The sequence below is a fragment of the Eurypyga helias genome, unplaced genomic scaffold, assembly GCF_000690775.1.
Source record: "Eurypyga helias isolate BGI_N326 unplaced genomic scaffold, ASM69077v1 scaffold11939, whole genome shotgun sequence".
Taxonomy (NCBI): domain Eukaryota; kingdom Metazoa; phylum Chordata; class Aves; order Eurypygiformes; family Eurypygidae; genus Eurypyga; species Eurypyga helias.
The window spans coordinates 31,550-46,776 of NW_010270148.1; the positions used below are offsets into that span (position 1 = coordinate 31,550).

Here is a 15,227-nt window from a genome sequence, read left to right on the forward strand (position 1 = left end):
CTGAGAAACAGAGCAGGGTTCTGCTGCTGCTTCCCTCCTGCGCAAACGCCTACAGGCTACAGTGCTACGGTCCTCTTTTTTAACTTTAGAAATTCCAAGGCAACTAAACACTAAGCAACCAGAGAGCCAATGGGAAAGAGAGCGCAGCGGTCCTTTCCAAAAAGAAACTCGGGCAGGCACAGCTGTGTAGCCTGAATGGGACCGCTGCAAGTCACAGAGGGGGGGAACTCCTGGTTTTTAGGTTTCCCCATAGCACTTGAAATAAGCCAGTGTAAAAAAAGTGGGCACAAGATCACGGTTGATTTCTGTAAACGGATGTGGTGAGTCTTAATCAGGTTACTCCTCTTTAAAATCCTTTGCAGCATTATGTCATCTATTTCCTCTTTTAGACCCTGGCTGCGTTCAGCACAGAATTCATTTCAGTTATTTAAAAATTGGCACCGACGTCAGGTTAGAATCTGCAACTTTGATTGAAACCAGTTTGCCCTGACCAGTTCTGGGTTAAAGACATCCCTTTGTTGTAAATAACTTGGATCGAATCGTAGGGTCCACGCGGGGCGGTGGTGCAGGTTTAGAACTGCACTCCCCGATGGCCTCCCGCAGACGGGACGTAGCTCCTGCGTGGGGACAGAGGGGATGTCAGTGAAGTTCAGCACAAAGACTTGAGCCAGCTCTTCTGTCGTGGGGGTCTGCACGATTCGCCGCGGTCATAACATTCCTGGCTTAGTAACTCTTTGTCTTAAGCCATTGCCAAGCATCCTAGAGTTCTTTTGGCTTGAGTGCCGTACGTCCGTACGGCGAAACACGTCTTTGGCGCGCAACTACTGACCTGTGCGCGCAGGGAGACGCGGGAGGCGTTCACGACGGGCACGATCAGACGGTGGCTTAGCCGTGTTGAGCGGCAGGTCCAGCAGCCCTCGAGGCGAAGCCTCAACTCTCACCGTTGTGTTTTGTAACCGTAGAGCTGGAGGAGTCCCAGAGGAAGTGTCCCCCTTGCTGGTACAAATTTGCCAACACGTTCTTGATCTGGGAATGCCACCCGTACTGGATCAAGCTGAAGGAGATAGTGAATTTAATTGTCATGGATCCTTTTGTTGACTTGGCCATCACCATCTGTATTGTGCTGAACACTTTGTTCATGGCGATGGAGCATCACCCGATGACCCCAGAGTTTGAGCATGTGCTCTCCGTAGGAAATCTGGTAAGATGGTATTGGTAAATATTCCATACAGTTCTGCTCCTACCGGGATACGGTGCTTGTTCATGTAGCCTTAGACTGAAAGAACTGCGATTCCAGACTCCAGAAGACAGTGAGTGGCGTGAGCTTGCCCTCACTGCAGCAACCCAGGGATGTTTGCTAAGGGTGCGCTTCTCGGGTCTGAATTTGCTGCTACTTAAGAATCCATGTGGTCATTCCTGGTGTGCCTGAGTAGGTCAGTGATGTTTGTGCTGCCTCGGAGGAGAAGACTACTGCACGCAAGCACACGGCACTGCACAGGCTGCATGTTTGAAGTGGCGTGACAGATTGCATTGTTTGATATTTAGCCTGCAGATCAGAAAATGAGCAGAAGCGAATCTTTGCCTGTTCTTTATCTTCCCTCTCCTCACCACTCCAGGTTTTCACTGGAATTTTCACAGCAGAAATGTTCCTGAAGCTCATTGCCATGGATCCCTACTATTATTTCCAAGAAGGCTGGAACATCTTTGATGGATTTATTGTCTCCCTCAGTTTAATGGAGCTGAGTCTAGCAGATGTGGAAGGACTTTCTGTGCTGCGATCTTTCCGATTGGTATTCCATATTCCAGTTCTTTTTGAATATTACTAGCTTGGAGCTGCTAGAAGGCTTTTTACTTAAGAAAAGGCAAACCCCACTTTTTGTTCTGGATTTGGGGGGGACAGAGATGGGATGGTGTCGTTTTTGTTGTCTCTTCTTGCCTCACAACTGCTGTTTACAGTATCGGAGCAGCAGCTTGTGGCATCGAGGCAGCGAAGGGTGACTTGGGAGGGATCTTGGCGTAGGGTACTTCATACGGGTGGAGACGGACCACATTAGAACACACTTCTTTCTTCACGTGGTCAAATTTGAGGGGTAGATGTTGCAGTATAATAAAGGCGCTGAATACCTACGGCCTGCACGTGCTTTGCCTCGTGCTGTTGGTGGCTGAGCTTTTGAAAATTAAACGGAAAGGTTCAAGGTTAGAATTTTTGGGTGCAGAGAACCCCAGCTGAAGTCAGATTTTCCAGGGAGCACGGTACTCGGAAGCTCCTGTTTATATCCACCTTCATGAAAAACTGTCTCCAAATGAGGTTCTCTGGAAATTGAACTTTGATTGTGTGGTCTGGACATGCCAGGAAAACAAGTGCTTTTTTCCAGGGGATGATGACAAGCATTCGGGAAAGAAAAAAGTATTTTTTTGTGCCGCACACCCTTCAGATAACTCTCCTGACTTCCTTAATGTTGCAAAGTTTGCAAAGCAAGATGGAAGCTCCATGCTTTTCCTTTGTAAAAGGAGGAAAGGGGCATAACTAAGTAAAAAATACAGGAGGCCAAATTCACAGAGGAGTTAAGCATTCCCTATTCCCACTGGCTTCAGTAGCAGAAGTTTGGGCTTATGTTTATGTAAAAAGCATTTGAGAAAGTTCTGCCTGATTTTCTTCTTTGTTTACGATTAAATTAAATGTCTTTTTTTTTGTTTTGTTTTGTTTGTTTTTGGGTTTTTTTTTTGTAGCTGAGAGTCTTCAAACTGGCCAAGTCCTGGCCCACTCTGAACATGCTGATAAAAATCATCGGTAACTCAGTGGGTGCTTTGGGGAACTTGACCTTGGTGCTAGCCATCATCGTGTTCATCTTTGCTGTGGTGGGCATGCAGCTCTTCGGCAAAAGCTACAAGGAGTGTGTCTGCAAGATCAATCCGGAGTGTGAGCTACCCCGCTGGCACATGCACGATTTCTTCCACTCCTTCCTTATTGTCTTCCGTGTGTTGTGTGGGGAATGGATTGAGACCATGTGGGATTGTATGGAAGTGGCAGGACAGGCCATGTGCTTGATTGTCTTCATGATGGTCATGGTCATCGGAAATTTAGTGGTCAGTAAATGGTTACTGATGGTCTTTATTGGTTGCCTCTGGGTGGGGAAGAACACGGGGAGACCACAGGACTAGGGAGGAATGATTCGTGAGTCTGTCCCAGCTCTGTTGGGGTCCTTCATGGCCTTGGACGTATGAACAGTCCTGTTGGCTTTGGGAGCACAGTGTTGAGGATCTGCTTTGCTTGGTTAGGGCCTTAAACAGTTGCCCACGAATCGAGCATCCAAGCATTTAGCAATAAAAACTGGAGGTACAAACCCCTCAGTAAAGGGGACGGACCCACAGCTTGCCCGAGGGGGTAAAAGAAGCTTAAAAAAGACAAAAGTTGGCTCTTCAAATGCCAGGGGAGGAAATAATTTGGTACAGAGGGGAAGGTCCTGAAGTGTTAAAATCAGGTTGGAAATTTCTTCTAAAATCTGCCCACTAGCTCGATCAGGAGGTGTAAGCTGTGCGCAAGGATCGGCTGGTGAAATTGCACGGCCTGTTGTGTGGGAGGTTAGACTAGATCACGATGTTTCCTTCTGGTCTTAAATTTTAGGAAGAAAAGTCTATGGAGGAAAATGTAAGCGAGAATGAAGTAGAGTGAGCAGTCACATGTCTTCAGAGTAGCGTTGTGAGCCCTCTCCAACAGGACTTGTCTCCCCAAGGGATGTTGACAAAATAGGCCTTGGGGACCATAACTGGATGTGGGCAAGGAAATAGAGCTGGGAGCGAGCACTCAAAATGCCTAGATTTGGCCCATTCCTTTGAGCCAGAGATAGGACTAAACCAGCAATGCTGAATTTAAACCCCTTGGCTGGCTGCTGCTTAAGTCGCTCTAACATCTGCAGTCTGGCTCCTGCAAGGGGCTCTGTCAGGGACCCTGGTGCCTGCCCCGGCCCCCTCTGACCCTGGCAGAGCACAGGGCTCGCCTGTTCCTGGAACACGCTGCAGGATCAGCCGCTTGTTCCTTGGGCCCTGGGTACCTCGACAGGCCTGTGGGACACCAGGGCTGGTTCTCGGTGTGGAGTGTGGAGATGCAGCTCTGCAGCCCCAGTTTGAGCAGGACTTGGGTGGCTGAAATACCCGTCTTCAGCTTTGGAAACAGGCTTGGGTGTCAGCTCTGCCAAGCGTTGCCTCTTCTCTTTCAGGTGCTGAACCTGTTCTTAGCCTTGCTACTGAGCTCCTTCAGCGCAGACAACTTAGCAGCAACAGACGATGATGGGGAGATGAACAACCTGCAGATTTCTGTCATTCGCATCAAGAAGGGCATCGCCTGGATCAAGGCCAAAGTGCGCGAGTTCATGCAGGCGCATTTCAAGCAGCGAGAGGCAGATGAGGTCAAACCCTTGGATGAACTGTATGACAAGAAGGTGAACTGCATCGCTAACCATACAGGGCCTGATATCAACAGGGACATTGATTATCAGAAGAATGGCAATGGCACGACGAGTGGAATCGGGAGCAGTGTGGAGAAGTACATAATCGATGAGGATCACATGTCCTTCATCAATAACCCCAATCTTACTGTCCGCGTACCTATTGCTGTAGGGGAATCGGATTTTGAAAATCTCAACACAGAAGATTTCAGCAGTGATACGGATCCCGATGGCAGCAAAGAGGTAGGAGGAAAGGCTCAAAATTCATTCTAGTCATTTGACCCTCGTGTGAGTGTCTGGAATCAGAGAGTTCCAGCATAAAACTTCTCTTACATGACGGTGTCTTTGCTCAAGACAGAAGCTTCTTGTGCTGGTTGCTCTATGGAGAGCCACAGATACGTGTAAATATAAGTAATATAAATATGTATAATATAAATACTTAATACTGTCCTGTTAACATGAGATGTAAGATGGGTCAGGATCTTGGGAAACAGCTTCCATTACAGTCAATCTGGGGAACAAATTGCTGAGCCATCATGAAGTTTGCTGTTTGTTGGGAACTGATTACAGATCAGATTGGGTTTTACTGTGTGTTGTAGAAACTCGATGATACCAGCTCCTCTGAAGGTAGCACCATCGATATAAAGCCTGAGGTGGAAGAAGTCCCCGTGGAGGCACCAGAGGAGTACCTGGACCCAGATGCGTGCTTCACGGAAGGTAAGCTGACTGTGAGTGTAGAAAGATGCCTCCAAGCGGTTTGGGAACCTGCTGTAAGCTCACCTTAAGGCTGGGTCTCAGTCTGGATCAGGGCTGGCTGCCAGCTTGTTTTGAGACGCTTCTTGGACCAACATCGCAGGTGAACCACTCCAGAAGAATTTGCAGAGCCAAGGCCTCGGAGATGCGGTTCCCATTGTGAGGATGTAGGTGACCTATAGGTTGGGCAGGTTGAGTTTTGTACAACTGATGCCTTCGGTACTTCGAAGCAATCTGGCTTCTGGTCAGGGGTTTTTTTTTCCTTTTCTGTCACTGGCCTCAGTGTCTTTCAGCAGCTGATCCACTACAGCTGTTCCCATGGCAAAGATGCTTTAAATGGTTCAAGGTTATGTTAGCAGCAAGTTTTCCATGCCTTTTCTGCCAAGTGCATGGATACCTCACCAAACAGAACGAGCTTGATCTGTTCACAGATTGATGTTAATTCAGGTGCCCAGATACAGAAGTGGCCAAAGTGATCACAAAATCCTCAAGAACATGAGAGTTTTAGCTGGAACTTGGTGCGTTTAATGTTGTTGGCACTAAAGCTGCTTCTAGGCAATGACAGCTTTCTCTTCATACATTAAATCACCTCTAACCTAACAAAATGTGGGCTCACACTCCTTTGTGCACTATCCCCTTTCAGGCTGTATGCAGCGCTGTAAATGTTGTCAGGTCAACATTGAGGAAGGGCTGGGCAAGTCTTGGTGGACCTTGAGGAAGACTTGTTTCCTGATTGTGGAACATAATTGGTTTGAGACTTTCATCATCTTTATGATCCTCCTGAGCAGTGGCGCGCTGGTGAGTAGAACACAGGAAGACGGGCGGTGTTATGCTAGGGGACACCTAACAGGGGAAGCAGTATAGAGACATCTGGTGAAAAAGCAAGCTGTGACGATTCTTAGCTGGAAAACCGCCCAGCTCCGTTGTGGTAGGGACTATACAAAAGCCTTTTTTCATATTTTTGCTTCGTTTAAATGAAGAATGAAGACGGAAAGCCTGCCAAGCGGGGTTCTGATCATAGCTTGACTAGAAACATGAGGATTTTGGACAAAGACTGTATCTAGGTCTCATTTCCACATTACCAAATGGCAATATTTTTATTTCCCCTCTTTTCTTCCCATGTGTGCGGAGCTTCTTGACCTCGTGGTGTTCCATAGGTACAAACAGTCACTGTTGGCTTGTTTTCACACCCTGTTTAGTCGATGGGGCTGTACAACAAACTTCAAGCCCCCCTTACTCAAGAGTTTTTGGATGGAAGCCCACGGTTGGTATCCCCCAGCAGCATCCTGGTTTTCTTTACCTGTACATCTCTTGTGGTAATTAACAGTCTGATTGCCAGTGAGCTCAGCCCTTTGGGATGTGCTGAGCTGCAGCAAAAACCCGCCTGTGTGTGTTACTGTAATGACACCAGTTGCTGAAATGTAGATACAGAGGCTTGTGCTCAGATCCCTGAAAGTCCTGTGACATTTATTCAGCGCTTTCCTTGGGTTTTGGGGTTTTTTTTGGTTCGGCGTGGCAGTGTTCCTACTACTAGTAGTACTAATTCCAGCGCTCGTCTTGGTATCATTCGAATAAGCTTGTGGATAATGACGTTGAACTATGGCATAAATCCCATATAATGACACGAGTACCTGGTTATTTCCCAGGCTTTTGAGGATATTTACATAGAACAGAGGAAAACCATCCGGACCATCCTGGAGTACGCGGACAAGGTCTTCACCTACATTTTCATCCTGGAGATGTTGCTGAAGTGGTGTGCGTACGGATTCGTCAAGTTCTTCACTAACGCCTGGTGCTGGCTGGATTTCCTCATTGTGGCTGTATGTATCCTCTCCTCCTTATTTCTGGTTGGAAAAAAACGGTCGTTAGAAGAATTCTGGGGTAACGTTTTCTCCTGAGAAGTGTCCTAACTGAGTCATATATTTAATGAGGATTCAATCCCAGATATCTGTAAGTTTCCAAAACAAGGATAAAACCCTTTGAGTGAGCCCTTTGAGTATTGCTAGTGTTTCCTGTGCAACTCTGGAATTTCTGTCCTGCAGGTCCTAATGAGCCTGCAGAGACAAAGGAGGGTTTTCCAGCCCTTGGCTCTTTTGCTCCGCTGAAAATACTGTTTCTAAGAGGCCTGCCCGCATGTTGAGCTACTGGAAGGTGTTAACAGTGGGAGAACTTGTGCAGACGTGGTATTCCTTGGTGACACCCTCTTTCTGTAATCGTTTGCTTGCGTTGTTAATGAGTCGGGGGGCTGATGAGACAGAATCCTCCCATCCTACCACCTAGCGAGGTCTGTGGTTCTGAACGTTGGGCGCACACGCTTGTGAACATCGGAGGGCTTTGGAAGCTTTGTCATGCCAAACAAGCTTCAGCGTCATCCTTCTGATAGATCTGATGGCCAGGGGAAGTAAAGCAGGGCTGTATCAAACAACTGCTCGGGAGAGATCATAGCACAAAGAAGGGAAATGGTCAGCCTGGACAGTTCATCCCGTGATCGCCCTGGAATTCCCCTGCAGAACATCTTGGTAGGGAGAATAAATTTGGGAATTAAAAGGAAGACAATAGAGAGAAGTGTTAGCAATACAGTTGGCTCTGTATGAGGGGGGCATTTGAAATAAGTGGAATTTATGCTGCCAGTGGCGGAAAATGAGGGAATTCAATAGGGCTTGAAGTCCAAAGAACTGCAAAAGCCAGAACCTTGGAATCCCGGGTGCTTGGATTCCTTGAAACCGTTGCATCACATCCAGTTGTGGATGAGTGGCCGTAGCGAACGCCTCAAGAGCAAGTGTAAACAACCACAAAATTAAAAGTCTTTCCAAGCTTCTCATTTGGAACTCTCTGAATGTGATTCAGTTGTGCCAAGTTGCTGTTCAGTGACATGATCCCTCTGGAAATATTTCTGAGTAGGTGGAGGAACTATGCTTGGAATTCAAGGGCAGAAGTGACTCAGGATGTCTGCGTTTCCTGTGGAAAACGGGTTTCTGTAATTTTTAAGTCCTCTCTGATCCCCTTACCACCTTTCCTTTTAACACACGTCTTGAAGCAGTAACTCTTCTCTTCTGAAGATCAGCCTGGGTCTCTCACTGCCTTGGGATGAAGCGCAGGGGCTAACGTGGCAGCTAACCTACTCTGCGCCGCTTTGAGGAGAGCGGCTCAGCAAACTAAATTCTCTGAAATTCTCCCGTACCAAAGAGGTGACCCAGAAAAGAGCATTCGCAGTTCCTGCACTTTACGTTGTGAGTTGAGTGCCAGCTGTTGGGAACAAGTGAAGTGCAGTTCAGTTGACAGAGGTGGTGCGAGTCTCATTTGCTTCCCAAGTGTCTGGCTGCTGGAGGAGTAAAGATAAGGAGCTTCCCAGTCAGGTAACGCGTTTGCAGGGAGTGAGCAAGTGCCCAGGGACAAGGAACCGGAATGCACAGTGCTTTAGGAGAAGTTTCTCTCTCCGCTTGGTATCGTAGACAGGAGAGTTGCACATTTCTGTCTGCAAAAACAATCTGAAATGTGAATTCGAGCTGCTGAAATATCACTGACCGCATCCTCGGCTCTGCGTCGTGCCCTGTATCTGTTAAATCCCTGCTTTCTTCCCAAATTTTCTAACGTGATGCAGACGGGGATGGAGTGCAGTCAGGACAGCAGCCGTAACTCGTAGCGAATAAGCCTTTGCCTCATAACAACGCTCTCGAATGTTATTTTTCAGGTTTGGTAGCGTTGTCACATAACCCTCCTCTGATTCCCAAAGCTTGCTGGGTGTATTTGTGAAGACAGAGTCTTTCTCTGGGTAATAATGAAGGCTTCTGCTTTTCAGTCAATCTGGAATTCCTTTTGTCTGACATCGGTGCCTGCTGTGTCTTCTGTTGGAGTGTCCCGAGAGAATAATACTGAAAAGACCCCATGAAAGCTAAAGAGCCTTTAGAGGTTTTACTGCCGCTGTGTTCGTTTCCCACTCGGGAGCGAGGCGTTATCCCGAGGGAAAGAAGCCCTGAAAGGGAGGATTCAGAGAAGCCTGTACCCCATATTATATTCAGGGGGTAAAACGCTGCAGTGCATGCACCTTACAGCCCATACCTCTAAATCCCATTTGCATTTTGAAATTCGGGACCAGGACTTGAACCTTCCTGCGTTGCTGCGGGCTGGGTCCTGCCCTGAGGAGGCTGATGACAAAGGCTTTGTTGGAATCCTCTGGGACACCCCTGGCATGGTTTTAATCAGTGTCATTTGAATCTCAGAAAACCAGGTGGAAAACCCGGGGAGTCGTGTTGCCATGTACCGTGGCCACTTCTCTTGGGGCAGATATGAAGGTGGAAAAAGCATGAAGCACATGCACAGACAGTAAAATAAGATTAAACCCCTTGAATTTTCCCACATGTTCATGAGTTTGAAATCTGGTCCTGAAATTTCCCTGGAATATGTGTGAAATAATCATTTTGCATTATTATCTTAATATCCCTATTTTTTTTTTAAAAAGAGTGCTAAATGGGAAGTGTCCTATTCTGAGGATTAAGCTAAAAACCCCCACCTGTTGGAGGAGGGGTGGTCTCATGGTTTTCCATTATGTGTTACTGTATATTGATGTCTTCTTTTTTCCCTTAAAAAAGGTGACATATCTGTTCTTACCTGTGTCTGTAATGTGATACGAGCCAAAGGCGGAAGATAGTGGGATGCTGATGCAGTGGGGTCCGTAGATACTCTTGACACACTCTGACCTAATCTAAAGAGTTTTCCGTTGGCTCACGTGGGAGATGGACTGCTGCCCTAAACGCACGTGCCACGTCAAAAATTAGGTGGCCCCACGCTTTCAGGCTTTTGGGAATACAGGGCTTAATCCTGCAGGACCCTGAGCTGCTCCCGGTACCGGTTGGTTAAGGATATTCAGTGCTTCACAAGCGTAGAGCCTAAATCTCATTCCAGGCTGCTGAAGAACGTAGGTTGTCTTTGGGGTTATGGTGTTGAAAAATGGAGACAAGGAGCCCATCCCCAGCTGTGTCAGTGTATGAGCCCAAGCAGCCATGGGGTCACGGTGTGCCCGTCTCTGGGACGGACTTACCCATCCTCGTCTTCGCCCAGAGATGCCCCCAGATGTCACTGCAACATCAAGCGGGCAAAAGAGACATTTGCTGCGTGTCACAGGCAGCGAAAATACACCCATCCTTGAGTTTTCAGGCAGTAAAAGTTGGACTCGGTGGCTCAGCACCGCGTGCGACGGGGTTAGTGCTCGCTTGGTCAGGATTATTTTGGCGGGAGCAAGCAGCGAGCACGCGCGCCGTCCCTGAAGGCCGTTGCCACGGACGAAGCACCCACCGCTCGGCGCGAGCGCGGTAGCTTGCTATGCAAGTTGAGCGCAGTTGGTGCAGTGTGTGTATTTATCTGTATTCTTTCTCTTAGGTACCTTTAAAATTTGTCTGGCTTAAATTTAATGGGAGCCGCTGGGAGCCTGCAGACAGTAAAGGGCGAGGGTAAGGCTTTTGTCATCGTTTGGGCTCTTCCTTCCGACAGACCCCTTCTCCGTCTGTGTGTCTCTGCCTCTCTCTCACTTATCTTGCCCCTATGTTCTTTTCTTATGCCTTTCTCAACCGCATTATTTCCTTCCAGGTCGTTTCAGTCAAGTGAAGTAGGCAGCTGGTGTCATGTCTTCGGTATTTACTATGGGGGCCGCCCGGGCTGGCAGCCTGGGCTGGGCAATCAGTGCTAGGGGATTCATTCTAACAGTCTGGAACCTTTGTTTTCTTTTTCTTTTTCTTCTTTTTTTCTTTCTTTCTTTTTCTTTCTTTTTTTTTTTTCTATTTTCTGTGTAGGTCTCTTTAGTCAGCCTTATAGCTAATGCCCTGGGCTACTCGGAACTAGGTGCCATAAAGTCCCTTAGGACACTAAGAGCTTTGAGGCCTTTAAGAGCGTTGTCCCGATTTGAGGGGATGAGGGTAAGATGCCATTAGCAGCTGATCCTTCTGCATGCCTGTGGAGCGGGTTTTTTTAAGCATGCTAGAACTGATCAAAACTGGTGGAAAGAAAATTCCAAACGGAATCATGATGCAGCTGCTGACTCGATCACCTCTACCGTGGATGTCCCCTCACCCTGCCCACCGCTGCACCCTCCCCTCTTAAGAAAGGGAGATGCATTAAGCTGCCTCATTACATTAATTACTGGCCCAAACCACATGCCATTTGTAGACGATGTTAACACTTGGCTGTTCTCATTTGGCCTGGCTTTTACCTCTAGCATCCGAGGGGGCTTCTCAGCTGTAACTTTTTTATCTAGGGAGAATCACCAGGTGCAAAGAAGCAGAATTTGAACCACCTCAGTGTCTCCAGCCCCTCTAGGTGTTGGCCACTGGTGTAATTGGATTGAAAGACTATATCGGCGGGGTTTTTAAAAATGCAATCTGCCTGCAGGGGGGTAAAAGGCTGCTTCCTTTTCTGGGATCACTCAGGCCTTCAGGAAGGGACTGGCGGGGAGCTCAGCTGTTTGCAAAAAAAAAGGCGTTGGTTTAATTCCTCTTGTTGCACCTTGTTGTTCTCGGTCCAGTCTGGTGGTGACTGGAAGCCTTGTCTGGTAGTGAAGCTTTTCCTTTCCACTCCCTCCCTTTTACCATGCTTTTTGGTCCCCTGTCCTGTCACTGTGGAACTAGCGACGAAGCACAAGCAAAGCATTGAACTTAACAAGCTTCCCTCAAATTAGACAGCACCACGGTCTCAGGGATTTGAAATTATTGCGATATCCCGCTCCTTTGCCACTAATATTCTGTATTTTGGTGCCTTTTTTTCCCATTTGAGATTGAAATAGCCTTAAAAAAACCACGCAAACAAACTGTATGTTTCTGATAGGTCAAGGGTGTGTTGTATTAGTGGGGTTTCCCAGTTGCTCTTAGAACAATCATGTGGGTCTCCTGTGCTAAATTCCAGTCAGCTCCCAGTTAGAGATATCACAAGAGAGAAAAGTATCTGTTTTTTTTAAAAAACGGCAGGGAATAGCAGTCGAGGGTCTGACTGGAGCGATTCCGCCCGGATCCCTCTGATCTCCTCTGAGTTTGCTGTAGCGTAACTGAGCCCAGGATGCAGCGTGAGAGAGGCAACGAGCCGAGCAGGAATCCTCAAGTTCCATGGGAGGTGATAGAAATAGATGATACCATGACAAACCCGGAGAGGGTCAGTTCCTCCCCAGTGTGTCATCCCGCCGTTATTTCTTTGTGTCAGTTAGCTGGATTCTGAACTTCATCCTCTAACACAGGCACAGAGGGTGGAAGACTTTTCCATCGAGGCAAAGCCAGAGCTTTTGCTGGGCTGGGTTCAGGTCCCACCTAAGGGTGCGATCGGGAAGGAGAGGGCCTAGCTCTAACCCTGTAGATAGGAAAAGCTGTTTGCTGGGGAGGAGCTGTGATTTCTAAGGCACAGTCAGGAAATTCTCATCCTTAGAGTGGAGGATTTTCACCACAGCAGAATTGATAGAGAGTTCTGGCTGTTAGTTACCTAAACCCAGTTATTTCTCCTCCGTTTTGACTTCAAGTGTTGCTGCCCCGTACAACCAGAACAATTCTCTGAGCCAGGGAATAGAGATTTGAAATGCCTTTGCAAAGGAAACCCAGAATGTAGTTCTTTGCTTTTCTCTACGCCATAGTAATCTGCATTTTCCAGAGCTTGCTCTGCTCTTAAATTATTCAGGATTTTGACAGTAATGCTGTGAAACGTGCATGCATTTTTGTCACTCTGCACACAAAAGCCATGTTCCTTCTCTCGGATTGAACGCTGTATAAATTGAATGTCCTGCAAGCGACCTTATTTCAGGAGGATTGTCATGCTTTTTTCCCTTCCCATGATGAGCCGGAACAGACCAACGTACTGATAGCGGAAGGATCTCAACCCACAACGGCGTGCTGCCCGTGTGTTGGTGCTGGGCAGCAGAGCATCCTGTCTGGATGGAGGCAGGATGAAAGCAAAGGCAGTTCTGTACCCAGCCTGCCTGGAGGGCCAGACTCTGGGTCGTTACACCCCACTGGCTACGCAGTGACAATCCATGCCATTTGACAGTTGTAGTGCCACTCACTGGCTAGGTCACTGTTGTCTTCTGTTTTCCTTCGTGCCTCCTACGGTGGTGCTTGCTGCAGAGCTTATCCCACCTGCGGGGGTTGCATCCAGCAACCAGATGCTGGAGGAGGAGAGGGGACACTTGATGGTGCCAGGACCAGGCTTGAGGACTCCCGAATCGCCGTGTAATGGAGCAGTCTTTCAAAGGGGTAAAAACCAGTTTAGATTCTGCTCCTCTATTAAAGGAATCTAAATCAGGAGATCATAATAAAAGATTTAATATCCTGCTGACCTAACTCTATTAGAAGCCTGATAGCTTACATTTTGTCATGTTTTGGCCAGGGCTGCTTAGGGACATGGTGCTCCCAAACTGTGAAAGGATAAAATTAGGAGATGGTGGAAGATACGAGCTCGGACAAAACCCGTTATCGCTTCCCGCTGTGTTTGCTGCTGTTTGGAGGAAGGAACATGGCTTTTCTGTCCTCTTGAGCCTGCATAGCTGCATGCTCAGCTGTCTGCCTGAGACAACATGACTGGCCTTGCTTAGTCACAAAACGATCTCGACGTGTACAGCGACTCGCTGCTTCGTCTTAACAGAGCGATGCTGGGCTTGGTCCTGTCCCCACCGAAGTCAGTGCCACCCCGTTTGCTGGTGACCTCGGTGGGAGCGGGAGGCAGGCTTTGAAGTGATAACAGCCTTGTTTGAAAGTGGGGAATGGCCGTAAGGGCCACTGGCTGATAAGACCCATCAAATCCATGAGCAAAAGTGGCCTCAAACTTGGCTCTGAGAAAATTTTAGCTAGCAGCCTGTTTGTTGCTAAGAAGAGACTCTGAGACTCAGTAATGCCCCCCCTCTCCCTTTCAGCACCTCAAATTATTTAAAAGCATTGTTGTTTAACTAAAGAGGTCGCAATCCAAAACTCAAACCCAGTAAATCAAACAACCTGGCCTGTTTTGTTCTGAAAACAGAGCTTCACTAGGTGGCTTTTAAGCAGAATTTTTTACCGCTTGGAATAAGTTCACTGCCAACTTCTGCGTGGAGTAAACGCCACAGATCTGTCAGTGGCCTTACCTCCTATTCCCCCCCCAAAAACAGCTGTATTGATGCTTGCTGTTTCCTGCCTTGTGTTTTATACTGAAACTTTTTCCCACCCCTTCCAACACAGGTGGTTGTCAACGCCTTGGTTGGCGCTATCCCTTCCATTATGAATGTGTTGTTGGTCTGCCTTATCTTCTGGCTGATTTTCAGCATTATGGGGGTTAACCTGTTTGCCGGGAAATATCATTACTGCTTTAATGAAACAGCTGAGGAGCGCTTTGAAGTAGATATTGTTAACAACAAGACAGACTGCGAAGCACTGATGCCACCCAACTCCACCGAGATTCGATGGAAGAACGTGAAAATTAACTTTGACAACGTTGGGGCAGGATATCTGGCTCTTCTGCAAGTCGTAAGTTTGGCTTTCACCATCCCGCTGTTGGTGGTCAACACAAGCTGCTTCTAAGGGATTTTGGCTGCTTCCCTCTGTCCATGAAATACAGCATCCCATTAATCCCACTCAGTTTGGGCCTGGGATAAAATTGCCATTTGATCTTTCATCCCTTTGCCTAGTCGGGGTCTCCCAGCACAGCAAGTGGCCCCAGCTCTGCTCTCCAGAGTCTACCACACCTTCCGTGAGACAAGAGTAAACCTGTTCAGATTCATTTATCATAGAATCACAGAGTGGGTGGGGTGGGAAGGGACCTACCAAGGTCATACAGCCCACACCCCACAATGAGTAGGGGCATTCCCAGCTAGGCCAGGCTGCCCAGAGCCCCGTCCAACCTGACCGTGAGTGTTTCCAGGGAGGGGGCATCTACCACCTCTCTGGGCAACCAGGAGGTTTCACCACCCTCCTTGTAGAAAAATTTGCCTACACCTAGTCTAAATCTAGGTCTTTTAGTTGAAATCCATCACCCCTTGTCCCACCACAACAGGCCCTGCTAACGAGTTGGTCCCCATCTTTCTTATAAGCCCCC

The 15,227-nt window shown here is 47.8% G+C and overlaps 1 protein-coding gene across 1 annotated transcript in view; it reads left to right on the forward strand.

Annotated features, from left to right (window-relative positions):
• The window catches only part of SCN8A (sodium channel, voltage gated, type VIII, alpha subunit), a 37,346-nt gene extending 22,633 nt beyond the window's left edge, over positions 1-14,713 (forward strand). Inside the window, 9 exon segments of the mRNA XM_010158344.1 lie at positions 963-1,201; positions 1,617-1,790; positions 2,731-3,087; positions 4,218-4,688; positions 5,045-5,162; positions 5,842-5,996; positions 6,845-7,018; positions 10,985-11,107; positions 14,375-14,713. Of these exon segments, the coding sequence (XP_010156646.1) occupies positions 963-1,201; positions 1,617-1,790; positions 2,731-3,087; positions 4,218-4,688; positions 5,045-5,162; positions 5,842-5,996; positions 6,845-7,018; positions 10,985-11,107; positions 14,375-14,713 (2,150 nt within the window).
• Positions 14,714-15,227: the final 514 nt, after the last annotated feature.